General features: G+C 40.6%; 1 protein-coding gene across 1 annotated transcript in view; it reads right to left on the reverse strand.

The window, feature by feature from the left end:
• Positions 1–1,794: 1,794 nt before the first annotated feature.
• The window catches only part of Qpct (glutaminyl-peptide cyclotransferase), a 45,506-nt gene continuing 19,510 nt past the window's right edge, over positions 1,795–27,790 (reverse strand). Inside the window, exons 4-7 of the mRNA XM_021149278.2 lie at positions 21,458–21,634; positions 19,538–19,637; positions 17,267–17,383; positions 1,795–4,676 (exon numbers count right to left, since the gene is read on the reverse strand). Of these exons, the coding sequence (XP_021004937.1) occupies positions 4,531–4,676; positions 17,267–17,383; positions 19,538–19,637; positions 21,458–21,634 (540 nt within the window). The 3' untranslated portion in view covers positions 1,795–4,530. The remainder of the gene's footprint in view (positions 4,677–17,266; positions 17,384–19,537; positions 19,638–21,457; positions 21,635–27,790) is intronic.

Here is a 27,790-nt window from a genome sequence, read left to right on the forward strand (position 1 = left end):
AGGGATTCAGCCACGACAGGCAGTCCTTTCATCCAGCCTGCTTCAAAACTGTTGCAAATTATTGCTGTTAGATGTATTGCCAGAATTCTAGAGCAAGTTTTCATGGGTAAGAGGATTTGAGGAGTATCTGCTACCACCCCACTACACAATTAGCTAACTAACATCTCTCCTCCCTGTGACAGTGACTTTATACCATGGCTTCTGCTTCATGCAGCAGAACAATCATTTTACTTTCTGAAGGCTGAAAAAGATAAACCGTGGGTGTCAGAGCAGTAAAGCTTAAGGCGGAAATAAGTCAAACCACTTCAAAACTACTCTTAGAGTTTCAGGCTATATAGACAGTAACCCCGAAACTGAGAGAAACCTCAATTTTCTTACCTTCATCTTTGAAACCTCACATAGACAGGCAGCCTGACTGTGAAGAATACCCATGCATTTGTGGATAGAAAATGCATGTAACAGCCCACATCACCTTGGCTTTAAGTTACTAAATGGTTTCCCTCATTTTCCCTTGATTCCCGTGATCTCTGTAACCTTTATTCCCCAGGTTTAGATCTTCCAAAGAGACTCAGATGTTCTCTTCATCAGAGCAGAATATAACCAATCCTCATATTAAAGGATGAAAGAATCAAGAGCCCTGTCCATAGCCCCTCTAAGTAAATGAATCTTCAGTTGGTTTGGTGGGGCAAATGATCAGCTTTTCACATGATTTCTGCTGGAGCACCATGATCAATGTGTTTCTTTGATGCCTGAAAGAAGCTTCACAAAATACACTGTTTAAGGAGCTGGAGCCCAGGCTGCAAACATGGTCTGCTTTGTTCTTCTGGCAACTGGTTCCTGTCTAAAACATTTCTCCACTGTAAGGATCTGTCTTTTCTCCACCAGCAACAGCCCTCAAGCTACAATAACAGGCTTGTGATTTTTTTTTTTAGATACCAAAGTTATGAATACACTTTTATGGATATTTTCCTTTGAACTCACTTCTCTTGAAGCAGAAAAATAGCCATATATATTGAAAGGTTAACACTCATAGGCAAAACATACAAATTGTTCCGCTAAGGGATGTAAAATGTTCCAAAATGCACATAGAAAAATTCCAAATCCAGGATATTGTGTACGTAGCACTGCCGCGACAGCTGCGTTTCTCAAGAAGTAACGTTTCTGACTGGCATGGATGACACAAAACATATCCATGCCCCAAGTGTCTCTCTTTATGACCTCATGGTTGCTCCTCTTAGATTCACACAGACTCTTGGGAAAGTAGAACGGTTCGAAGCAGGAAAGCAAGCCTTCGCTGCGTTAAGCTGCTTAAGTGTTTGCTCTCCCCGTATCCCATTTCAACATATCCTCCAACCCCCTCTAAAATAATTCCATGAATGCCAACTCAACAGATTATAGTAGATCTCCTATTAATTTCGCTCTGCCTCAAAAGGAGCTTAATCATTTCAGTTTATAATTCTGCACCCAGCAATGCCAGCTATCATTCAGATTTCTGGTGAGACTTACTTTCCTGCTGCCTCTTATTGCTTAAACCACAAACCATCAATGCAACAATTTATTTTCTGATGTAAAAAAGTTATCTTCCACAAACTCCTTTTAACTATTTTTCTGTCATATTTTTTTTTAATTAATCTGGAAAACTCAGCTTCCTTTAATCCTGCTTTGTGACTTAGATTTCCCAGTCCTGGAGCCACTAGAGTTGATATCAGTTTGTGCTCAGGCTGATGCAAAAATAGCCTTGGGTGTGGCAGGGAAATAAATCTGCAGATATCCCGTCCCGCGGGATTCAGTTATTCGTGGGTGCGAGGGGGACCGCGAACCTGGAAGGAAATGGGAGGAAAAGAAAGAGAGGCGGAGACCAAGTAGAATTGTACCTATCAAGGTCTCGTTTATTAAGCTGAGGTGCCTTCTTTTTAAAGCATACATCGCGGAGAATATGGGAGGGGTCGAGGGGGAATTATACAAAGAACAAAGAAGTGGGCATCTGCTGACATGGGGGCTGAGGTCAGGTGCCAAACTTGCGGGCACTCTGCATCTTATCTCTGGAACATAGATCCTCCTTGACAGCCTTGGGTGTCAGGCTGGGCTCAGGCGTAACTCATGTCCTTGGATGTCATGGGAACTCAGGAAGAGATAAGGAAGAGGGGACTATTATTCAACTTTACAGCCTTAGGTGTTAGGAAGGGAATAAGGAGGAAGGGGGGTGGCAACCAGCTCTTAGCACAAGGCCATTTGATTTGTTAAAGAGATTTGAGAAGGGATCACTTTCTCACGGGATGGTCTCTGACATGCAGAGATGACATTGCCTTTGATGGCTAACACTGTGAAGTGAGTCTTAGCCACAAAGGGTTTGGGAAATGTGACCCAGGCTGAGAGAATGCCCTGTGAAATGTTCAACGTGCAGCTGTCACTTTATCCAACATGAACAATATTGTGGAAAGTTCTAGACCACAGAATGTGTGTGAACTTTAAGGTCAGATTCTAAACGTCTGGGTTCATATTCCACTGTGGCCATATACTGGTTCCATGATATTGAAGAATATACTTAACTAGCCTATGCACCATAAAATAACGGTAATGATACCACCTATCTCTTGAGGTGACGTGAGGATTGCATTGGCGAACACATGTGAAGTACATCTAGCATTTTCTGTCACACAGAATCATCACTCAGTAAATATTTGTTCCTGATAGGGAGGTAGCTCAGCTGACAGAGTACTTGCCTAACGTACCGGAAGCCTTGATGTTCCATCCCCAGAACCTTAAAAATTACATATAAGGGAGTGTGTCTATAACCTCCGCCTGTAATATCAGGTGGAAATAGGATAGCCAAAAGTCCAAGGTCATCTCACCTACACAGTGAGTTCAAGGCCAAATGAAACTATGTCTCAACAACAACAACAACAAAAAGATTAAGTGGGGCTGGATTGCCCAGTGGTTAAGAATACTTGTTCTGGCCAAGGATCCAGGTTTGTTTCCCAGCACCAGCATGGTAGCTCACAAACATCTGTAACAGTTCCAGAGAATAAGAGGCCTTCTTCTGACCTCCCAGAGCACCAGGCACAGACATGGTGCACACATACATGTGGCAGGCAAACAGTTGTACAGATAAAATATGTACACTAAAAAAACTAAACAAATTTAAAGTTATGTTACAGAGGCACAACACAACATCACTTATAACCTTTGAAACAGTATTGTAAAAGGAATTCTAGAAAAGTTTAATGGTGTGAAATATGAAATTAGAATGTTTTATATATTATAGTAATTATATCATTGTGCATCATTATGTAATCAGGTAACTAAAATTATATACTTCCTCTTCCTACCTAGAACTTATATTTTAGCAAGTAAAGTACTTTCCATTACTTCCACTGTTATTAAACTTAAAACCAAAATATTTCCAAACTTAGCCAGTTCATGTCACGCTCTACCTACCCTTAGAAGAATAACTATTCACTCCATTTCTGCCCTGAGCATAGGGAACAGTGGCCCCCAACTAACTTCATTTATATGAAATGATCTATTTCCCTAAGTGTCCATTTGATTGAGATTGTTATTTATAGAAAATTGTTTTCTACCTTTGAAGATAATCCAGGATGCCTATGTATCTCCAGAAGAAAAAAAAATTGCTATTATCTCCCAAATCTGAACACCAGAAAAACTACTTGCAAAAAAAAGTGTCACAGTTTAAGTGCTACAGTTATGATTCCTTACTGTGAACTCTTGAGGCTATACTCCGTGCTCTTTTTCTCTTTTTATCTCAACCCAAGATGCAAACAGCAGACACACATCTTATAATTAGATTAGAAAGGGAGCCCCCGAATTAGAGATATAGTTTGATTCTACCTACATAAGAAATAAGTGAAATAAAGGGATCAAGACTAACCAAAGAGGCAATAGTTATTCTGTTAATGCAATGGGATTATATTTTGTATCCTTTTCTGAAGGTTTTGTCACCAACTCTATCATCTTTACAAAAAAAAAAAAATTATATGTATAAAAATCTCGAAAACTGGACCATGCACTAAAACAGACACTTTCTCGTTTATGGACATGAAAATAAATTCACAATATGCAATTTAATTCAGACTTTAATTTCCAAAGCTTTTTTTTTTAAAGAAACTTAAGGGCTGTCAAAGTATATGTCTGTGTTTTATTACATATTATATAACACACTATATAATATCACATATAAAACTACCACTATACCATACAGCATCATTGTATTTAAGTATTGTTTACAAGTCTATGGTATTGGTAAGTAACTCTAACTTTATTTTAAAGTTTTCTTCCAAAAGAATTTTAAAAATTATTATTATTCTATTTCTTTACATGTTTCTTTCTCATCTCTAGAGGAAAATTAGTGAAGGCATCATAGAATTCTACAATTCGCTGATCACATATTCAAAAACACCTACAGAATGAATCTATAGGACAGAAGTCTACACACATTTATCTGGAAGCAGATTGTTTAAATGGTGTCTTGAAGTTGCTGTAGAAGCAATTACCAGGAACTAAATCCAAACATTACAAGTGAAGATATTCCAACACAAAGACTTGAATGATTTTGTTGAGATTGTCAATGGTTGACGCATGTAGATTTTCTTCATTGTCATCCATGGTGTGCCAGACTTCAGGGAAAGGAGAAGCTATCAGGTGAAGAACTGGGACACCTGTGGGAAAGAAGCAACTCATGAGTAAGAATTCCCAGGGGCTGAACTAGAAAGTTACATTTGCAGGCAAAGAAAGATCCGTATCCTTTAAGCCAGTCGATAATTCATTGTTTCACAAGCACATCTCCAAGTGTATAGGTACCTCAAGGCTTGTCAATCAAACATCAATGAATCCAGTAAGGGATAATAATAATAAGTCAGCCAAGTGCCTGCAAAGCTCGTATTCAAGGAGTGGAATGGCAAGACCATGCCTATGTGGAATTTATATTCTAGTGAAGAAAGAAACGGGCACATACAAGACAAAATCATAGACTGTGCTAAAGTTTTTCAAAAACAACAAAACAAGATACAGGGATCAAGATGGAGGGCAGGCAAGGGAATTGAATGAATGGGGAGCCATTTAAAACCAGGGAAGAGCCTCTCCAGAAGCTAGTATTTAAAGAGTGGCACAAACCCCACAGAAAGCAGGCCAGGCAAAGACCTAGGAATGAGCATGGTGGGTACCAATATTCCTGCATGTAAAGAGCATGAGGCTTGTGCTGAGCAGGGAGCACAAGACAGCCAGTGTGGCCAAATCACAGAAAGAAGTGAGAAGCCAAGGAAGAGATGATTTTGAAAGAGAATCAGAAAATGGAAGTCTTCTTAGGCCATGGTAAAGACTTTCTGTCTTACTGTATAAGACAACAAACCAGAACATTTAAAACAGTAAGTATTAGCATAATTTGATTCTAAAAGATAATTCTATTTTATGTGCGAGAGAGAGAGAGAGAGAGAGAGAGAGAGAGAGAGAGAGAGAGAGAGAGAGAGAGAAACAGTAAAATTTAGAGACCAGTGGGGAGGCTTCCTAAAAGTCACTGAGTTAATTTTAGACTTTCACATCTCAATACAGGACAGCTTTCTCTATTTTAATAATTTATTTGTTTTTATTTTATGTGCATTGGTGTTCTGTCTCCATATGTGTCTGTGTAAGGTGTCAAATCCCTGGGGACCAGAATTACAGAAATCTGTAAGCTGTCACATTGGTGCTGGGAATTGAACTCAGGTCCTTTGAAAGTACAGTCAGTGCCCTTAACCACTGACCCATCTCTCCATGCCCCAGGATATCTTTCTTACCAACCATGCCACATCAAAGTTGAATAAAGAGCAAGAAAATAGCTTAACTTTATGCAAGGCAAGGCAGGATATCAGAGGATTCTGGGATTTCCTAACTATATAAGAGGTATGGAAAAACAAAGATGCCATCAAGATTTCAAAATGTCTCTCATGAGGAAAGAGAAGCCATGAACATATGACATCATGGCCAAACAGATTGATTTATTGATTTAATGATTCCTATCACTCCTAGATTGTTACAAATCAGGGGAAATGGGAATTATTGTGTAAGTCCAGTGTTATATATAAGATTCAACTTAGATGGTCATCTTTAAAACTTAAATACGTATGAGTGCACAATACAGAAGTGGACTCAGAGAAACTCAGTGGAACTTAAGACAACTCCCAGCATGCTGACTTGAGCAGTTGGATAAATGTAGATCATTTACTGAAAAGGGCAAGACAAGGAAAGGAATATTCCATGATGCATATTCTTCCAAGTCAATGAACAATAATGGGCTCTATCATTTCATCTGATAATCCAAAGAAAGGGGCTGATAAAGAAATGGTCTTTATGTTTCATATTGTTTTGTTTGTATTTATTAGCTTTAATTTTTTCATACAATATATTTTGATCATTTTCTTTCCCCTTCCTCAGCATCTTCCAGATCTCCCCACCTCCCTATCCTCCCAATTTCATATCCTCTCTCTCTCTCTCTCTCTCTCTCTCTCTCTCCTTCTCTCTCTCCCTCTCTCTCTCTTTCTCTCTTCTCTCTCTCTCTCTCAATCAAAACAAAAAAGCAAAAAAATACCAAAACAAAACAAAGAGATAGCAAGTGAATAAACATTCGCACACACATGCATGTGCATTAGTGCACGTGCACACACACACACACACATAAAATTGACCAATGGAGCCTGCTCTGGAGTTTGGTTAATATACCCAGTGTCACTCTACTGGGAAAAAAAATCCCCTCTCTCAGTGGGTATAAATTGCAAATAGATTCTTGGTTAGGGACCTGACTTTTTAGTTAGGGGCGTGCCCTGGTAAAGAGATGCTAAAGTGTTACAAGCTGCATCTGAATAGTAGCTTTCATCAGTATAAACCAGGTGAGGGTGTAGCTAGATGTCTTCCTTATTATTTAATTTGGTTTAATTATCTAACATTTATCTTATAGATATAAATCCATAAAACACATGTTGGCCAAAACTTATTTATAGCAAAATAAGTATATTTCCTTTTAAAGATAGGCTCTCATTCAAATTAATTCAGTGCCTATTTTAGATCTTTTAAAGTACTTTTATATAGGTCAAAACATTAATTATATAAATTTTTTTTTTAGAATCAAACACCAAGTTTTATAAATAAGCTAGCAAATACATCCAAGCTCTGTCATTTTGGAGTTGTTAACTTGGCCTCTTAAGCCTAGGTTCTTTTTTTTTTTTTTTTTTTTTTTTTTACATATTTTCCTCAATTACATTTCCAATGCTGTCCCAAAAGTCCCCCATACCCCCCCCCAATTCCCTACCCACCCATTCTCATTCTTTTGGCCCTGGTATTCCCCTGTATTGGGGCATATAAAGTTTGCAAGTCCAATGGGCCTCTCTTTCCAGTGATGGCCGACAAGGCCATCTTTCGATACATATGCAGCTAGAGACAAGAGCTCCGGGGTACTGGTTAGTTGATCATGTTGTTCCAACTATAGGGTTGCAGATCCCTTTAGCTCCTTGGGTACTTTCTCTAGCTTCTCCATTGGGAGCCCTGTGATCCATCCAATAGCTGACTGTGAGCATCCACTCCTGTGTTTGCTAGGCCCCGGCATAGTCTCACAAGAGACAGCTATATCTGGGTCCTTTCAGCAAAATCTTGCTAGTGTATGCAATGCTGTCAGCGTTTGGAAGCTGATCATGGGATGGATCTCTGGATATGGCAGTCTCTAGATGGTCCATCCTTTCATCACAGCTCCAAACTTTGTCTCTGTAACTCCTTCCATGGGTGTTTTGTTCCCAATTCTAAGAAGGGGCATAGTGTCCACACTTTGGTCTTCATTCTTCCTGAGTTTCATGCGTTTAGCAAATTGTATCTTATATCTTGGGTATCCTAAGTTTTGGGCTAATACCCACTTATCAGTGAATACATATTGTGTGAGTTCCTTTGTGATTGTGTTATCTCACTCAAGATGATGCCCTCCAGGTCCATCCATTTGGCTATGAATTTCATAAATTCATTCTTTTTAATAGCTGAGTAGTACTCCATTGTGTAAATGTACCATATTTTCTGTATCCATTCCTCTGTTGAGGGGCATCTGGGTTCTTTCCAGCTTCTGGCTATTATAAATAAGGCTGCTATGAACATAGTGGAGCATGTGTCCTTCTTACCGGTTGGGACATCTTCTGGATATATGCCCAGGAGAGGTATTGCTGGATCCTCTGGTAGTACTATGTCCAATTTTCTGAGGAACCGCCAGACTGATTTCCAGAGTGGTTGTACAAGCTTGCAATCCCACCAACAATGGAGGAGTGTTCCTCTTTCTCCACATCCTCGGCAGCATCTGCTGTCACCTGAATTTTTGATCTTAGCCATTCTGACTGGTGTGAGGTGGAATCTCAGGGTTGTTTTGATTTGCATTTCCCTGATGATTAAGGATGTTGAACATTTTTTCAGGTGCTTCTCTGCCTTTCAGTATTCCTCAGGTGAGAATTCTTTGTTCAGTTCTGAACCCCATTTTTAATGGGGTTATTTGATTTTCTGGAGTCCACCGTCTTGAGTTCTTTATATATATTGGATATTAGTCCCCTATCTGATTTAGGATAGGTAAAGATCCTTTCCCAATCTGTTGGTGGTTTTTTTGTCTTATTGATGGTATCTTTTGCTTTGCAGAAGCTTTGCAGTTTCATGAGGTCCCACTTGTCAGTTCTCAATCTTACAGCACAAGCCATTGCTGTTCTATTCAAGAATTTTTCCCCTGTGCCCATATCTTCAAGGCTTTTCCCCACTTTCTCATCAATAAGTTTCTGTGTCTCTGGTTTTATGTGAAGTTCCTTGATCCACTTAGACTTGACCTTAGTACAAGGAGATAGGAATGGATCGATTCGCATTCTTCTACATGATAACAACCAGTTGTGCCAGCACCATTTGTTGAAAATGCTGTCTTTCTTCCACTGAATGGTTTTAGCTCCCTTGTCGAAGATCAAGTGACCATAGGTGTGTGGGTTCATTTCTGGGTCTTCAATTCTATTCCATTGGTCTACTTGTCTGTCACTATACCAGTACCATGCAGTTTTTATCACAATTGCTCTGTAGTAAAGCTTTAGGTCAGGCAATGGTGATTCCACCAGAGGTTCTTTTATCCTTGAGAAGAGTTTTTGCTATCGTAGGTTTTTTTGTTATTCCAGATGAATTTGCAGATTGCACTTTCTAATTCGTTGAAGAATTGAGTTGGAATTTTGATGGGGATTGCATTGAATCTGTAGATTGCTTTTGGCAAGATAGCCATTTTTACAATGTTGATCCTGCCAATCCATGAGCATGGGAGATCTTTCCATCTTCTGAGATCTTCTATAATTTCTTTCTTCAGAGACTTGAAGTTTTTATTATACAGATCTTTCACTTCCTTAGTTAGAGTCACGCCAAGATATTTTATATTATTTGTGACTATTGAGAAGGGTGTTGTTTCCCTAATTTCTTTCTCAGCCTGTTTATTCTTTGTGTAGAGAAAGGCCATTGATTTGTTTAAGTTAATTTTATATCCAGCTACTTCACCGAAGCTGTTTATCAGGTTTAGGAGTTCTCTGGTGGAATTTTTAGGGTCACTTATATATACTATCATATCATCTGCAAAAAGTGATATTTTGACTTCATCTTTTCCAATTTGTATCCCTTTGATCTCCTTTTGTTGTAGAATTGCTCTGGCTAGGACTTTAAGTACAATGTTGAATAGGAATGGAGAAAGTGGACAGCCTTGTCTAGTCCCTGATTTTAGTGGGATTGCTTCAAGCTTCTCACCATTTACTTTGATGTTGGCTACTGGTTTGCTGTAGATTGCTTTTATCATGTTTAGTTATGGGCATTGAATTCCTGATCTTTCCAAGACTTTTATCATGAATGGGTGTTGGATCTTGTCAAATGCTTTTTCCGCATCTAAGGAGATGATCATGTGGTTTTTGTCTTTGAGTTTGTTTATATACTGGATTACGTTGATGGATTTCCGTATATTGAACCATCCCTGCATCCCTGGGATGAAACCTACTTGGTCAGGATGGATGATTGTTTTGATGTGTTCTTGGATTCGGTTAGCAAGAACTTTATTGAGGATTTTTGCATCAATATTCATAAGGGATATTGGTCTGAAGTTTTCTATCTTTGTTGGGTCTTTTTGTGGTTTAGGTATCAGAGTAATTGTGGCTTCATAGAATGAGTTGGGTAGAGTACCTTCTGTTTCTATTTTGTGGAATAGTTTGTGAAGAACTGGGATTAGATCTTCTTTGAAGGTCTGATAGAACTCTGACTAAACCCATCTGGTCCTGGGCTTTTTTTGGTTGGGAAACTATTAATGACTGCTTCTATTTCTTTGGGGGATATAGGGCTGTTTAGATCATTAACCTGATCTTGATTCAACTTTGGTACCTGGTATCTGTCTAGGAACTTCTCCATTTCATCCAGGTTCTCCAGTTTTGTTGAGTATAGCCTTTGGTAGAAGGATCTGATGGTGTTTTGGATGTCTTCAGGATCTGTTGTTATGTCTCCTTTTTCATTTCTGATTTTGTTAATTAGAATGCTTTCCCTGTGCCCTCTAGTGAGTCTGGCTAAGGGTTTATCTATCTTGTTGATTTTCTCAAAGAACCAGCTCCTTGATTGGTTGATTCTTTGAATAGTTCTTCTTGTTTCCACTTGGTTGATTTCACCCCTGAGTTTGATTATTTCCTGCCGCCTACTCCTCTTGGGTGAATTTGCTTCCTTTTGATCTAGTGCTTTTAGGTGTGTTGTCAAGCTGCTAATGTGTGCTCTCTCTAGTTTCTTTTTGGAGGCACTCAGAGCTATGAGTTTTCCTCTTAGAAATGCTTTCATTGTGTCCCATAAGTTTGGATATGTTGTGGCTTCATTTTCATTGAACTCTAAAAAGTCCTTAATTTCTTTCTTTATTCCTTCCTTGACCAAGGTATCATTGAGAAGAGTGTTGTTCAGTTTCCACGTGAAGGTTGGCTTTCTATTATTTATTTTGTTATTGAAGATCAGCCTTAGTCCATGGTGATCTGATAGGATGCATGGGACAATTTCAATATTTTTGTATCTGTTGAGGCCTGTTTTGTGACCAATTATGTGGTCAATTTTGGAGAAGGTACCATGAGGTGCTGAGAAGAAGGTATATCCTTTTGTTTTAGGATAGAATGTTCTGTAGATATCTGCCAGATCCATTTGATTCATAACTTCTGTTAGCTTCACTGTGTCCCTGTTTAGTTTCTGTTTCCATGATCTGTCCATTGGTGAAAGTGGTGTGTTAAAGTCTCCCACTATTATTGTATGAGGTGCAATGTGTGCTTTGAGTTTTACTAAAGTTTCTTTAATGAATGTGGTTGCCTTTGTATTTGGAGCATAGATATTCAGAATTGATAGTTCCTCTTGGAGGATTCTACCTTTGATGAGTATGAAGTGCCCCTCCCTGTCTTTTTTGATGACTTTGGGTTGGAAGTCAATCTTATCAGATATTAGAATGGCTACTCCAGCTTGTTTCTTCATACCATTTGCTTGGAAAATTGTTTTCCAGCCTTTCATTCTGAGGTAGTGTCTATCTTTTTCTCTGAGATGAGTTTCCTGTAAGCAGCAAAATGTTGGGTCTTGTTTGTGTAGCCAGTTTGTTAGTCTATGTCTTTTTATCGGGGAGTTGAGTCCATTGATATTAAGAGATATTAAGGAAAAGTAATTGTTGTTTCCTGTTATTTTTGTTGTTAAAGTTGGCATTCTGTTCTTGTGGCTGTCTTCTTTTAGGTTTGTTGAGGGATTACCTTCTTGTTGTTTCTAGGGCGTGGTTCCTGTCCTTGTATTGGTTTTTTTCTGTTATTATCCTTTGAAGGGCTGGATTCGTGGAGAGATAATGTGTGAATTTGGTTTTGTCGTGGAATACTTTGGTTTCTCCATCTATGTTAATTGAGAGTTTGGCTGGGTATAGTATCCTGGGCTGGAATTTGTCTTCTTTTAGTGTCTGTATAACATCTGTCCAGGATCTTCTGGCTTTCATAGTCACTGGTGAAAATTCTGGTATAATTCTGATAGGCTTGCCTTTATATGTTACTTGGCCTTTTTCTCTTACTGCTTTTAGTATTCTATCTTTATTTAGAGCATTTGTTGTTCTGATTATTATGTGTTGGGAGGTATTTCTTTTCTGGTCCAGTCTATTTGGAGTTCTGTAGGCTTCTTGTGTGTTCATGGGCATCTCTTTCTTTAGATTTGGGAAGTTTTCTTCTATAATTTTGTTGAAGATGTTTGCTGGTCCTTTGAGTTGAAAATCTTCATTCTCATCCACTCCTATTATCCGTAGGTTTGGTCTTCTCATTGTGTCCTGGATTTCCTGTATGTTTTGAGTTAGGATCTTTTTGCATTTTCCATTTTCCTTGATTGTTGTGCCGATGTTCTCTATGGAATCTTCTGCACCTGAGATTCTCTCTTCCATCTCTTGTATTCTGTTGCTAATGCTCGCATCTATGGTTCCAGATTTCTTTCCTAAGGTTTCTATCTCCAGTGTTGCCTCATTTTGGGTTTTCTTTATTGTGTCTACTTCCCTTTTTAGGTCTAGTATAGTTTTGTTCATTTCCATCATCTGTTTGGATGTGTTTTCCTGTTTTTCATTAAGGACTTCTACCTGTTTGATTGTGTTATCCTGTTTTTCTTTAAGGCCTTGTAACTCTTTAGCAGTGTTCTCCTGTAATTCTTTAAGTGAGTTATTAAAGTCCTTCTTGATGTCCTCTACCATCATCATGAGATATGCTTTTAAATCCAGGTCTAGCTTTTCAGGTGTGTTGGGGTGCCCTGGACTGGGCAAAGTGAGAGTTCTGGGTTCTGATGATGGTGAGTGGTCTTGGTTTCTGTTAGTAAGATTCTTACGTTTACCTTTCGCCATCTGGTAATCTCTGGAGTTTTTATAGTTGTCTCTGTTTAGAGATTGTTCTTCTGGTGATTCTGATTACATCTATCAGCAGACCTGGGAGACAGGCTCTCTCCTCTGAGTTTCAGTGGTTAGAGCACTCTCTGCTGACAAGATCTCCTCTTACAGGGAAGGTGCACAGATATCTGGTGTTTGGACCTCCTCCTGGCCGAAGAAGAAGGCCCAAAACAGGACCTTTCCCAGATGCTGTGTTGCTTTGGCAGGTCACAGAAGCTGTCAGCTTCTGTGGTGCACACTCTCTGTATAGCCCTGGCTGTCCTGGAACTCACTTTGTAGACTAGGCTGGCCTCGATCTCAGGAATCCGCCTGCCTCTGCCTCCCGAGTGCTGGGATTAAAGGCATGCGCCACCACGCCCAGCTTGTGGTGCACACTCTCACCTGTGCAGACTAAGTTCCTAAGTTCGGTGGAGTCCCGGATCCAAGATGGCGCTCCCTTCTCCTGAGGTAGAGGGCTCCCGTGCAGGGCGGGACCACTGTCCTCCAGTTGGGAGGGTGCCGGATGTCTGCAGCCCCAAAAGGGTGCTGCCTCAGCGGCTCTGTGGCTCCCGCCTGTCCCAGAAGCTGTCTGCCTCTGTGGTGCACACTCTCACCTGTGCAGACTAAGTTCCTAAGTTCGGCGGAGTCCCCAATTATATAAATTTAAATCATTCAAACTTAAGGAAGCATGGGCTTAATGATCCAAAATACACTAATATTATTCATGCTTAATTTGTTTCTTAAATATATGTAGCAGTTGGAGACCTGGAAATTTTCAGCTTTAAAGAAAGCTATCTAATGGCACTAAGTTGCTAGGTAAAGTTTGGGGAACAGGGAGATTCTTTTTACATTAGACAATGGTAACTGTCTCATAACTGGTTAAAATGAGGAGAATAAATGACTGTTGAATGTTAAGCTATGATATAAATTAGACATTTATATCATCTAACACTCAGTAAGCATCCAGGAAAAGGGACACTAAAGATGGGAGAAGCAGGGGGATGGATGGGAGAATGGTATGAAATGCAAGTACACTCTTGAACTCACAACAGCCATGACTTTTATGAGATCTTTGTAAGATTGGGCCCACAACACCATGTCATGGAGATCAGAAGATCTCATGAGGCCTCACCCCTCTCTGAGGATTTGCACATAATTATTAATGGTTGGTATGAGAGGGAGAGACATATACTTCAGTGGTGAACCTACTGGTAAGGTGCCCATACTTCAGTAAATAAATTCTCATCTGTTCTCCTGTAAGCAGACCTAACAAACCCAATATAGTACTCAAAGTCCTGGCCAGAGCACTTTGACAACAAAAGGAGGTCAAGGGGATACAAATTGGAAAGGAAGAAGTCAAAATATCACTATTTGCAGATGATATGATAGTATATATAAGTGACCCAAAAATTCCACCAAAGAACTCCTACAGCAGATAAACAACCTCAGCAAAGTGGCCGGATATAAAATTAAACAAATCAGTGGCCTTCCTCTACTCAAAGGATAAACAGGCTGAGAAAGAAATTAGGTAAGCAACACCTTTCATAATAGTCACAAATAATATAAAATATCTTGGTGTGACTCTAACTAAGCAAGTGAAAGATCTTTATGACAAGAACTTCAAGTCTCTGAAGAAAGAAATCAAAGATCTCAAAGGATGGAAAGATCTTCCATGCCCATGGATAGGCAGGAATAATATAGTTAAAATGGCCATCCTGCAGAAAGCAATCTACAGATTCAATACGATGCACATCAAAATTCCCAATCAATTCTTCATAGAGTAAGAAAGGGCAATTTGCAAATTCATCTGGAATAACAAAAAAAAAAAACAAAAAAAAAAACAAAAAACAACAACAACAAAAAAAAAACAGGATAGCGAAAACTATTCTCAACAATAAAAGAACGTCTGGGGAAATCACCATCCCTGACCTCAAGCTGTACTACAGAGCAATTGTGATAAAAAAAAAAAAAAAAAAAAAAACCTGCATGGTACTGGTACAGTGACAGGCAGATTGTTCTGTGGGATAGAATTGAAAACCCAGAAATGAGCCCATACATCTATGGTCACTTGATCTTTGACAAAGGATCTAAAACCATCCAGTGGAAAAAGACAGCATTTTTAACAAATGGTGCTGGTCCAACTGGTGGTTAGCATGTAGAAGAATGCAAATCAATCCATTCTTATCTCCTTATACAAAGCTCAAGTCCAAGTGGATCAAGGACCTCCACATAAAACCAGATACACTGAAAATAATAGAAAAGAAATTGGGGATGAGTCTTAAGCACATGGGCACAGGGGAAATTTTCCTGAATAGAACAATAGCTTATACTCTAAGATCAAGAATTGACAAATGGGACCTCATAAAATTGCAAATCTTCTATAAGGATAAAAACACTATCAATAGGACAAAATGGCAACCAACAGATTGGGAAAATATTTTTACCAACCCTACGTCTGATAGAGGGCTAATATCCAATATATACAAAGAACTCAAGAAGTTAGACTCCAGAGACCCAAATAATCCTATTAAAAATGGTGTTCAAAGCTAAACAAAGAGTTTTCAGCTGAGGAATACCAAATGACTGAGAAGCACCTAAAAAAATGTTCAACATCCTTAGTCATCAGGGAAATGCAAATCAAAACAACCCTGAGATTCTACCTCACACCAGCCAGGATGGCTAAGATCAAAAACTCAGGTGACAGCAGATGCTGGCGAGGATATGTAGAAAAAGGAACACTCCTCCATTGCTGGTGGGATTGCAGGATGGTTCAACCACTCTGGAAATCAGTCTGGCGGTTCCTCAGAAAATTGGACATAGTACTATCTGAGGACCTAGCTATACCAATCCTGGGCGTATAGCCAGAAAGTGCTCCAACATGTAATAAGGACAAATGTTCCACTATGTTCATTGCATCCTTATTTATAATAGCCAGAAGTTGGAAAGAACCCAAATATCCTTCAACAAAGGAATGGATACAGAAAATGTGGTACAGTTACACAAAGGAGTACTACTCAGCTATTAAAAATGATGAATTCATGAAGTTCTTAGACAAATGGATGGAACTAGAGAATATCATCCTCAGTGAGGTAACCCAATCACAAAAGAACACACATGGTATGTGCTCACTGATAAGTGGATATTAACCCAGAAATTCAGGATACCCAAGATACAATTCACAGACCACATGAAGCTCAAGAAGGAAGACCACAGTGTGGATACTTTGGTCTTTCATGGTCTACAAAGTGAGTTCCAGGACAGCCAGTGCTATATAGAGAAATCCTGTCTCAAAAAACCAGAAGAAGGAGGAGGAGAAAAGGAGGAGAAGAAGAAAAGAAGAAGAAGAAGAAGAAGAAGAAGAAGAAGAAGAAGAAGAAGAAGAAGAAGAAGAAGAAGAAGAAGAAGAAGAAGAAGAAGAAGAAGAAGAAAGGAGGAGGAGAAGAAGAAGAAGAAGAAGAAGAAGAAGAAGAAGAAGAAGAAGAAGAAGAAGAAGAAGAAGAAGAAGAAGAAGAAGAAGAAGAAGAAGAAGAATCAAACTACCCATGGGAGGAGTTACAGAGACAAAGTATGGAGCAGAGACTGAAGGAAAGGCCATCCAGTGACTGTCCCACCTGGGGATCCATCCCATATACAGTCACCAAACCCAGACCTTGCAGACAGGAGCCTGATATAGCTGTTTCCTGAGAGGCTCTGCCAGTGCCTGACAAATACTAAGTGGATGTTCACAGCCAACCATTTAGATTGAGCACAGGGTCCCCAGTGAAGGAGCTAGAGAAAGGACACAAGGAGCTGTAGGGGTTTGCAGCCCCATAGGAGGAACAGCAATATGAACCAACCAGTAACCCCAGATCTCCCAGGGACTAAACCACCAACCAAAGAGTACACAAGGGGATTCATGGCTCCAGCTGCATATTAGGAGAGGATGGCCTTGTGGGACATCAATGAGAGGAGAGGCCCTTGGTCTTGTGAATGCTGGATGCCCCAGTGTAGGGGAATCCCAGGACAAGGGAGCAGGAGTTGGTGGGTTAGTGAGCAGGGGGAGGGGGAATGGAGTGGGGGGGTCAGAGGGGAAATGGGGAAAGGGAATAAAATTTGAAAAGTAAATAAAGAAAATATGTAATAAAAAATGAAAAATTAAAAAAAGAGAGGGCAAAGGGAGAGGAATATGATCAAACTATATTATATACATCTATAAAAATGTCATAGTGAAATACTACATACAATTAACATATAAGAAAAATGAACCAGAAAAAGGAATGTGAAAATAATATTGTTTTAAAATTTCAAATTGCACATAAACTATAATAAATACAGTAGACACAGTAGAGAAAACACAATGCACAACAATACACACACAGTTACCTTTTCTTAAAAATGGAATGTGGTCATCCTGGATAATATTTCCATAGCCAAAATTCTGAAAATACTTCCTCTCCAAAGAATGATCCTTGAGTAATCCCAATTCATAGAGTTCCTTTTCTGTGGACAGCAAGATGAACATCAGTAGACAGTAGATGAACATCTCATTTTCTCTGATCAAGACTCAGAATACATCCTTATTTAGGGAGCTTGAAATCTTAACACACATGGAATTCTTCCCTAGAGCTGTATCAGCAAACATAGCCACATCTATGACAGTAAGAGTCTAAGCTGCACCTATCTATACTTTGGAGTAGAGGAGAATAGAGACAGAGAGGCACACATGACATTGACAGTGCGGGTGAAAACCTCTAAGATTCCAGCTTCCAGTTTGAATCAGTACCCAGAGCAAACCTGGGGCGCTGGCTTACCACCCACTCCTACAACACCCAGAGGAAGCTCAACTCCCAGGTGCCTTGACACACCCAGGAGCACAGAAAATGCAAGGACAAAGAATGGAATCAGAGACTGGGGGAAAGGCCATCCAGAGACTGCCTCACCTAGGGATCCACCCTATCTGCAGACACCAAACCCAACCATTATTGCTGATGCCAAGAAGGACTTGCTGACAGGAGCCTGGTAAAGCTGTCCCCTGAGAGGCTGTGCCAGACCCTTACTGATACAGATGCGGATGCTTGCAGTCAACCATAGGACTGAGCATGGAGACCCCAATGGAGGAGTTAGGGGAAGGAGCTGAAGGGGTTAACAACCCCGTAGGAAGAACAATATCAACCAACCAGAACCCCCAAAGCTCCCAGGGACTAAACCACCAACCAAAAAGTACACATGGGAAGAACACATGGCTCCCACTGCATACTTAGCAGAGGATGGCCTTATCAGGAGGGGAGACCCTTGGTACTGTGGAGGCTCCCAGGGTAGGGGAATGCTACGGCAGAGGCTGGAGTGGGTAGGCAGGTGGGGGAAGCACTCTCATAGAGGCAAGGGAGGGGATAGGGGGTTGTGGAGGGGACACTGGGAAGGGGAATACATTTGAAATGTAAATAAATAAAATAACCAATTTTAAAAAAAGATTAAAAGAGACCAAGTAGCTAATGCCAAAAAAAGAGTAGATGCTCAATAGAACAACTGAGATTGAGAAAGAGAAAAAGGAGTCAAAGGTGTTGGGAAACTCAGATGCAGATGTTCATAGATCCAGGTGGTGTGTGGCGAATGCCCATGTAGAGATGTGGGGGGCTTAAAGCGGAATATGCCAACAGAGTAGGATGAAGTATATCAACTGGCCACTCTGTGGGGGAAAGACTACTGTGACCTCTATCAGTGATTCTCAGGATGCAGTTCCTCATCAGTAGCTTCAGTATCACCTGAGAATAACGCCGAGATGCAAATCAGCTGGTACTACCTCTGGCTTAATGAATCAGAAACTCAGGGTACCGGCCGGTAATCCACGCATTAGCATGAACTCAGGGGATTCTAAACTGTCCTGAAGTTTGAGAACCAATGGCCTACACAGTCCATCACTCCTGTTGTCTTGTAGCACATAAGTCGTGTATATAACCCATGTGCTGCTTGATACAAAATGGTAAAATAGCATCAGATGACAAAACAAGGAAATAATGCCCAGGATAGCTGGTCATTTTTGTGATTGTTAAATTTCTAGGGTAAAACTGTATCAAGTAGGAAACAAGTGTAATGGGATTTTAAGAACACCGAGAAAGCCCCAACTACCACAAAATATAATATTCTTATCTATCAATACTTATATTTCCTTAACCATCATGTACATTTTTCTTATACAATTAAATAGTTAAAAATGTAAATTCCACAAACGAGGGCAGTGCAATCAGTTTTAATCACAGTAAGGTACAATCTGTTGATGTGTGCATTTCAGAAAAGGAAATAAGGGAAGCCCGCAGAGTCCTTGGGGGAGAAAGGCCAAGGGAGAAAATAGAAGCAGACAAATTTGAGATGGAAAAATGAAATGAAATTCCAGAGTACCTTTTGGCATCATTTCTAAAAATATATACATGTATTGTTTTGACATCTGCATTTCAAAATAGAATTCCACCTAAGAAACTAAACTGGGCCTGCTGAAGAATTAGGAATAATAAACGAATTGGTAGGGGAAGACAAATGCCAGCAAGGTATGTTAACTATTTAAATCGTACATTTAAACCATCAATTGTGAGTTTGCAGGTATAGTGCTTGCCAGCAGGAAGAAACAACCTTTTGCTCTTTAGTAACTGGGATGCTTACCAATTGCTTGAAGTCTATTAAACCATCTGGTAGTCTTGGGGAAAAAATTAGGGAATGTTGGATTTGCTGCTCCAATTAAATCTAGTAAGACCAACAGATCCTAAGAGAGAAAAATATTGCTTTGTCATCGTCACCCAGGCATGTTTCAGACCCATCAAGAAAACCAGTCAAAGCTAAACACATTTTAACAAGCGAGAATCACACAGAGAGCTTTTTAAATGAAAAGGGGTTTCGTGACATTGTTTGCTAACCATCTTAGAGAACATTGTAGACCTTGCTTACATAACGTGGATAAATGGGTTTTTTTTTTTTTTATGCATCAAAGGAGCATAACTAAGGATAAACTAGAAAGGGAGATTTGATGCATATTTTACAGTTTGAGAAAAGAACACATTTGCTGTATGTCCACGTGGGAGTTCAAACCTGTCTAATCTATGCCGTTGTAATTAGGCATTTTTAACTTTAATCTGTAATGATTGGTGAGCTTGGGAGCATAAGCTATAACTCACACAGCGTGTAAGGAAACATTCCTTTAAAGGAAACTATATGCATCGTGCTACTGGAGCGCCATTTCCTTCAGTAACAAACAAGGAGTTCAGTCCAGCTGCTCTCTAAAGTCTCCTGGTTATAACCTTCCCAACTAAACCAATTTCTCTTAGCTTAGTTTAGCCACAAAGCATCAGCAGGCTTGAGAACTCTATTCCTGAAGACCCCCACCTAGATAAAGGCCTCCTGACTTAGCAAAGTAAGCAGAATACATACTGTGTGGGTAACTGCCGACTCTGAAGCCTGGTGTATACTGGATAAATGTTATCAGGTTTCAAGATTCCAGAGATATGGTATACATGAATGATATATACGTACATGTATGTATAACTGATATACATATTCATTCATTTTGGGAAAAAATGCTTGTTTGAAATAGGAACATATTCATGAGATTGGATAAGTCTCTGTTTGAGAAATAGATGAGCCTTTCCATCACTGCGGATCGTATATCTGGACTGATAAGTAACTGCTAATTATCTGCATCCCTTCTCATTTGTCCAAGCCCCTCTGAGCCGCTCAGGCATGAGTGAATGAGTGAAATGATGACCACATGTCTTTGACTCATCGTGAGCTGTCCGCAAACAAGAGAAAGTCATGCTCACATAAGGAGCATTAGGGAATCTAGAGGACACCAGTTGCTCATTTGATTCATAGGGCGACAAAGAGCGGGAATGTGTGAAGGCAGGGCTGAGGGTTTAGGAAGAGTGTCAGAGACAAATGACTTCCCGAGGGTAGCATAAGGTTCTAAACTGGGAGTGGTGTGGACTTGGTGACAGAGTGAAGATCCAGTATCGGAAGAGAGTCACAGAAGGGAATTTACTGGTAGGCCACAGGAGGACCTATGGAGGTCGGATGCTGAAACCACTATTTACTAACAGCAGAATTTTAAGACATCTTCAAAATGTCTCTACCCTCACATCATAAATGCTACATCAACCTACCACATAAAATTAAACATCAGTATACTGCAGTCAGTATACTGCTTTAAACACATGGGGAATTCCTCTTTCCTCCCTGTCCTGGGGTTCCCAGCCTCCTCTGCCTTAAAAAAAAGTCTCTTTCTCTCCACACTACCCAGTGTTGGGGGCTTGGGAAGGGGCAGTACTCTCACTAAACCATACTGAATCTAATGACTTCTTAATCTGATTGTCACATCATTTTAATTAAGCTCAGCCAAACACAGCTTCTAACACAGAACCATTCTTTTTAGGTCTGGGATTCCTCAAAACCCCAGTGCTTGCCAAGGAATGTTCTACAATAAACAGTGCTCTGAGAATTTCGAGGCACGTTTAGGTCTTTACTTGGTCTTAGCAGCCTTGCCTCTGGAGACAGGGACTGAGCTACAGAGCCAAGGTAATTACTCAGACTAACCATGCCATCCAGTTGGTTTGTGCCTCTTGATCCAGGAGGGTGAGGGCTTGATGCCATCTTCTGAGCTAAGTGCCGAGACCCATACAGAGAATCTTGAGGAGACCAGTGATGAAAAGCCTCTTCACCATCAAAGAAAATTAGCTGGAGTGAGAGATCTGGCTTGGAACCAGAGACATCCTGGTAAAAAACAAAGAACAATTTGAAAAATAAAACAAAACCAATGGAAACTAACTTCAACCAATCACAGGACATATTGACCTGGGATTGTCTCCAGAGAGATCTATGAAGAGTATATCTTCAAGATGGGTTCATGATGATCATCAGTGGAAACAAAGAGCAAATAGGCTCCAGTCAATTAAAAATTCACATTCTTTCCTAGTAACTGGGCGAAAAGGCAGATGTTCCATGAAGCAAAGAGGTCCAAGCAAAGGAAGATGTGCCAGACATTACTTGACACCAGTTCCAACCCAAACACCATCATATTCCTTCCAAAACAAAAGGCCTTGCATGTACTCCCTAGCAAGCTGTTACACTGTAGGACTGCTGTGACGAGCACTGTGACCTGCCACTGAATTCTCCCTCAGGCGGATGGGTTGCCCCAGCTGTAGCCTCTCCTGGGATGAACCTCCCATGACTACCTAGTCAGACACCTGAGCCTCTCCATAGGCCACCACTTCCACAGCTCTCCAGAGTTAGCTGAGGCTGCTGTAAAACCTGCACTGCAGCTTCATGGCTCACTCCTCCTAATCCTCTCATCCCTCTCCCTGCAGCCAGAGTTGATCCAAGGCCACTCCCTACTCACTGACCTGAATGGGACAGGTGATGTTCCACCTCCCAATGTGCTTCCCGGGAACCCAACCTAAAACAACTGGGTACCTTCTCCTCACCTTACCGGACTCGGAAATTCATTATTGGACCTAAGTTCAAGAGTCTGCCCTGGGAACAATGTAGGGACACAAACAGAATAATTATAGTGTTTCTCTTAAGAGATCCTATACATTTGGCAAGTTAGGAGAAAAAGAACAAATACATAAGTGTGGTTTGTAATATGCCAAGGGACTCAAGTGTGAAGCTTGCATCCATTGAAGGCTGGGAGGAATGACTGACTGATGGAGCCCTTGGGACATCAAGCAAGGCTTTGTGAGAGACAGTATTTGAGAAAACTGGAAAGCTTTACAGTTTTTAATCGGGCTATGACTCTCCGGTACGGATAGTCTTTTAGGTGTTCAAATCTTCCAAGTCCACTTAATCTCACCTCTTCGCAGCTACACTCCTATAATGACCCTGTTTACTCTGGTTTTGACCAATTTCTGGCAATCCCTCTGGTCCTTCCCCTAAGTACACTGTCAGCTCCTTGGCCTCTCTTCATAATCACACTTTCATGGCACAAAATAATAATAACATGGAGGGCCATTCTCTACCTATTCTGTGACTATTCTCAAGATGCTGAACCCGGCTAGGAAAAAAAAAAAAAACAAACCACCATGCCATTTGCTAACTTAAAATCCACAAGCACAGATTTAAATACAGCCTTTCTGTGGTGTGCTGTATACACACAGAACACAGTTGTGCTATATTTTCTGGGTTTGTTGATTGACTTCCACACTTTCCCTTTCCCTAGCCTGCAGCTCCCCAGCCCACCCATCCGCACTCCCAACTGATGCCCTTGATTTCTTCTTGCCAGTCTCCTTAGATGCCAGTCTCCCCACATATGCACTAAATTCCATCTCCTCTTGTCTGCTCAAGGGCATTGCTTTGGCAAACGCCATTTTTTCCACATCAGGTGTTCTGTTACTGCGCGATAGTTCTATGGGTTTGCTATCTTTGTTAACTCACTGGAAGGATTTTATACATGCAGTGTTCCTCAGTCTTATTCTTCAGTTCCATTTTTGAAAATTCTCGGTGTTGAACCAGAAGCCTGAACCATGCAAGGCCATTGCTCTACCAAATAAATCATGTCCTCCTGAAGTGGTAATAAATTAATTCTCTCTAAACTCCCCAGCGGGTGTGCACACACTTCTCCCTACCACCCTAATGTTGTGGAATTGCAAATGAAAGACACACACACACACCACAACAACCTTTTATTTTAATATGTCTTAAACAGCTCAATGCTGGCACTTCCAAACCTCCCCACAGCTAACACACTCTCCCCTCCAATATTCCTGAATTACCACTTGCTAAAACCTATGTTATATTCTGTCCTGGCTGCCATGGACCCAGGCCTGTAGTCCTCCTGGGCCATGATCTCTGACTCTTACATGTTGGCAGTGTCTCTGTCTTTCTGTCTTACACTTCTCAAGTGGGGACCTTCTCCATCCTCAACAGTGGTGATTCTCTTCCTCCCTCAAGTTCCTTGCCCAGGGAACCTCAAAGTCCCGCCTCTGTCTCCCGGCCCAGCCATTGGCCGTAGACATTCAAATTCCTGTGTAATTTGGGAACCCATAATGTGAGCATTAAATCAAATCCACAACATCTCACCCTTTTTGTCCAATAAAAAGGCCTTTTCTCTTAGATATACATTGAACATAGTTATAACAGTTATGTAAACTATAGTAATATATATATTAACAACACCTAGTCTACCAGTTTTGTCAATTTTAGGTACATCGCTGGAACGCCTATCTTAACTTCCCCCAGGCTTTCTAGGAGGTCTGTTCTTATGCCTATCCTTCAGGCTTCATCTCCTCCATCTACTGAAACATAGGTGTCAAGCACACCTATGACCTACACATCAATAAATCCAAAGGTCACCTCTCAGTCTCTATCATCCCTGACTTGCTGACAGCATCCAGCATAACCGATGCTCTGTCCTGGGTAAAACCCTTCCATTTGCCTCCTAGAACAACACGTTCTGCCTCCCTCATTCAGGAGATGGAATTCAATGCATGTGTAGCTTAGCAGCTAATGAGACTGGCAAGAAGAAGTCAAGGCTATTCCTTGGGAGTGAGGATGGGCAAGGTAAGGAACTGCAGGTTAGGGAGAGGAAGAGTGTGAAATACTCGCTGTGAGAGGGAATGGAAGAAGAAAATTCAGATTCCTTCATGTCTCCTCCCTCTTAATATCAAAGAGCACTAGGGCTTGATCCCTAATTTTTTTCTCATCTCTGCTGGCATCTATCCTTGGATACCTATTCTGAATAGTGTGTGTGTGTGTGTGTGTGTGTGTGTGTGTGTTCTCACATCTGATCTCCAGACCAACACATCAGTTGGCAAACTAACATCTGAGCATGCATGTATATAACACATGCCACAATGTTGCAGGCCCAACCTCATTGTTTTCTAGCTTCCAGGATTTCTACTAAGTCCAGCACCACTTTCATTCTTACAGCTTTTTATATGACCTGGAATGATCCCATGAAAAAAAATCATTTTATTTTGTTTTTTATTTCTTTCTAAAAAGGATATGTTACCTACTTCAGAGTCCAGTGTTCTTAGTGTCTTTCTTGAAAATTGTACTTTTAATTTCAAATTTCCAAGAGCTCTTTGCTATGATGAGATTACTCTGTGATTGAAGACTGCTTTATTTTATGAATACAAGTTCTCTCATCTCTAAGGATTTTTAAATAGCATCAAGCTATCTTCTGCTGCCCTGGCAGTATCTACCCTACCCCTCCAACTTCATGTTTCAATTTGCATAATTAGTTTTTCTTCCACAATGGAAACTATACTCCAATAGCTGACCACGCCAGGTATTTGTTTGTACTGAAGAACAAGGTACTAAAATGTTCGCTGGAGACACAAATTGGTCGGCTCTAACGTAGTCACTTTAGAGCAATCTGGTGTCTATTCAGTGTTCTCATTTAAGATTGCCAAATGTCTCCCTTGGCATCCTTGTCTGTGGCATCTGCATTCTCTGGAGACAGATTCTCCAGCCCAGTGTCTGCTATTGGCTTTCTGGTGCTAGGAATGGAAGAAAGCCTGAAGACCCCACTGTCCAACATGATATTTACCTAATCTCCTTGATCTCCCTAGGGTTCCTCGTCGCCCTTCTTTATAGCTTGTCCTCCCAAGTCCAAAATACCCTCTGTTTAATTTCTTTTAGAATTTCCTGAGAGCCAGCAGAATGCTCACCTCCCTGCCTGGCATGGATTCAAAATCTATACATCCATACGTTTCTTATACACATCTGTGTATACACACACACACACACCCCGCCTCACTTCTGCCTTCCTAATGTGTCAATCCTCTAACTACCTCCCCTTAGGATATTGCCAGGAGAGTATCCTGTACCTTCTGAAGGATTCCCATTTAACCAAGACTTATGACTTCTCTCCACTTTGCTGTGACATCCACTTGTCTCCATATTGTGTTTCCCACTAACACACATCCACTAGTTTCTTCAAAGACAGAGTTTCCCTGTTGCTTTAGAGTGGTACCAGATAAAAGAGAAAATAGGGATTTGAACAGTTTGTCTCTTTGTGGATTGTTTTGTTTTGTATCCCTGGCTGGCTTGAAACTCTAATCTAAATTAGGCTAGCCTTGAATGCCTCCCGAATAGATTACGAAATTTGATACTTTGGATTCCATAATAGCTGAGTCTTTATAATATCATCACCTAAACCTTCAAAGCCATCTTGGTGGCACATTCCTGTAATCCCAGCTACTTAGAAGGCTAAAGGAAGATTGCAAGTTCAAAGCTTTATTAGACTACCAAGAGGCCAGCCTAACTAACTTTGTTTTTGTTTTGTTTTTTGAGACAGGGTTTCTCTGTATAGTCTTGGCTGTCCTGGAACTCACTTTGTAGACCAGGCTGGTCTCGAACTCAGAAATACGTCCGGCCTCTGCCTCCCGAGTGCTGGGATTAAAGGCATGCGCCACCATGCCCGGCTCAGCCTAACCAACATATATATATATATCCATATATATATGTTGCTATATATATATATATATATGTTGCTATATATATATATATATATATATATGGATGACTGGGGTTGTAAGACAGCAATACAACATTTACCTACATGCAGGAGGCCTTGGCTTCAACCCAATCACTGAAAAGAAAAATACTAAAACTGCCAGGCCGCGAAGATCCTCCTGGTGTCCAGGTATAAAGCTAAAATTAATAAAAGTTGCAGACCATGATTATTTTCCTGCCAGCTGTAAAAAGAAACAAAAGAGCAGCTTGCCACAAGGGACTTTGAATCAGTATTCACAAGGGTCTAAGTAAATTAATGCTGAGAACGGACTGAATGAATGAATGTAAGTCATTTCGCTACCTTTAGGTGTCATCTGACTGCTGACTTTCCAGTGAGATCCGTGAGGCCTTACGCCTGAAGGAAATGAAAACTACCTCTTATTGTCTCTACCTTGGACATGGACAAAAGGTCTCTGGCTGGGCTTGGTCAGAAGGCCTCTCTCTGCTTGGGCATGCGCAGAATGCTTTGGTACCAAGCAGTCTGGTTCCACCTCTTACTCTGTGGCTGTGCTGTCTCATTTGGAGCAGTACATTTATTTGTGACAAGCAGAAATGTGTCTTTAAGTCTCGCCTCGCTCATCCCATGTCTTTCTGTTAGGAACGTTAAGTATAAAACACCAAAAGGGCATGCCGGCTTGTGAATTCCCTCAGGAATGGTTACCAGTTCAAAGCAGGGCAGGGCCTGAAACAAAGCCATTCCAGAAGGCTCAGAAAAACAACACAGCTGTGAAAAGGATATTAAGGGGGTATAAACAATCCTTGCTTTCTTCAAATTCAGCATATCCAGCAAAAACAGAAGCACATATCTCTATTACTTCCATTACAAGATAAACCCTTCATTTCTTTACACTCATTGTATCAAAAACTAAAGGCCCGGCTAGTGGGGAGGCATTTGTTGCCTATGAACCAAGTTTTTGTATTCACTTTGTCATGTTTACTTGGTTATGAGCAGTATCAGAATAAAATGTCCTCATCTAGGCTAGCATTTCTCTCCCACTTACCCCCACCCTACCCTGTGCACCCTTAAGAACACAGAGACAGAAATCAAACCTGAGAGTCCCAAACGCATTCTGAGCTGCAGGCATAACAGAAGCTCTGCTACAAGCCCTGATTCACAGATACAACCATATCACACTTCTGCTTTTCATCTTGGTATATCTGAATTCCCCCCCACACACACACAGGAGATCTCCCATAACGCACCCCCCCAACTCCAGAGCCCACCTCTCTCCCAGCAGGAGATGATGATGTTTCTCAGCTGTGTAAACAAGAAATAAGCATGACTTGATAGAAAACATAATCCACACACATATGCCAGCACCAGCTTTCCTCTTATTTCATTATTTGCAAAAAAAAAAAAAAAAGTTCTGCCCAATTTAATATATAACCAGGTCTGAATATATATCATCAATT

Source organism: Mus caroli, unplaced genomic scaffold (genome assembly GCF_978045245.1).
Source record: "Mus caroli unplaced genomic scaffold, Mus_caroli_1 scaffold_18, whole genome shotgun sequence".
Lineage (NCBI taxonomy): Eukaryota > Metazoa > Chordata > Mammalia > Rodentia > Muridae > Mus > Mus caroli.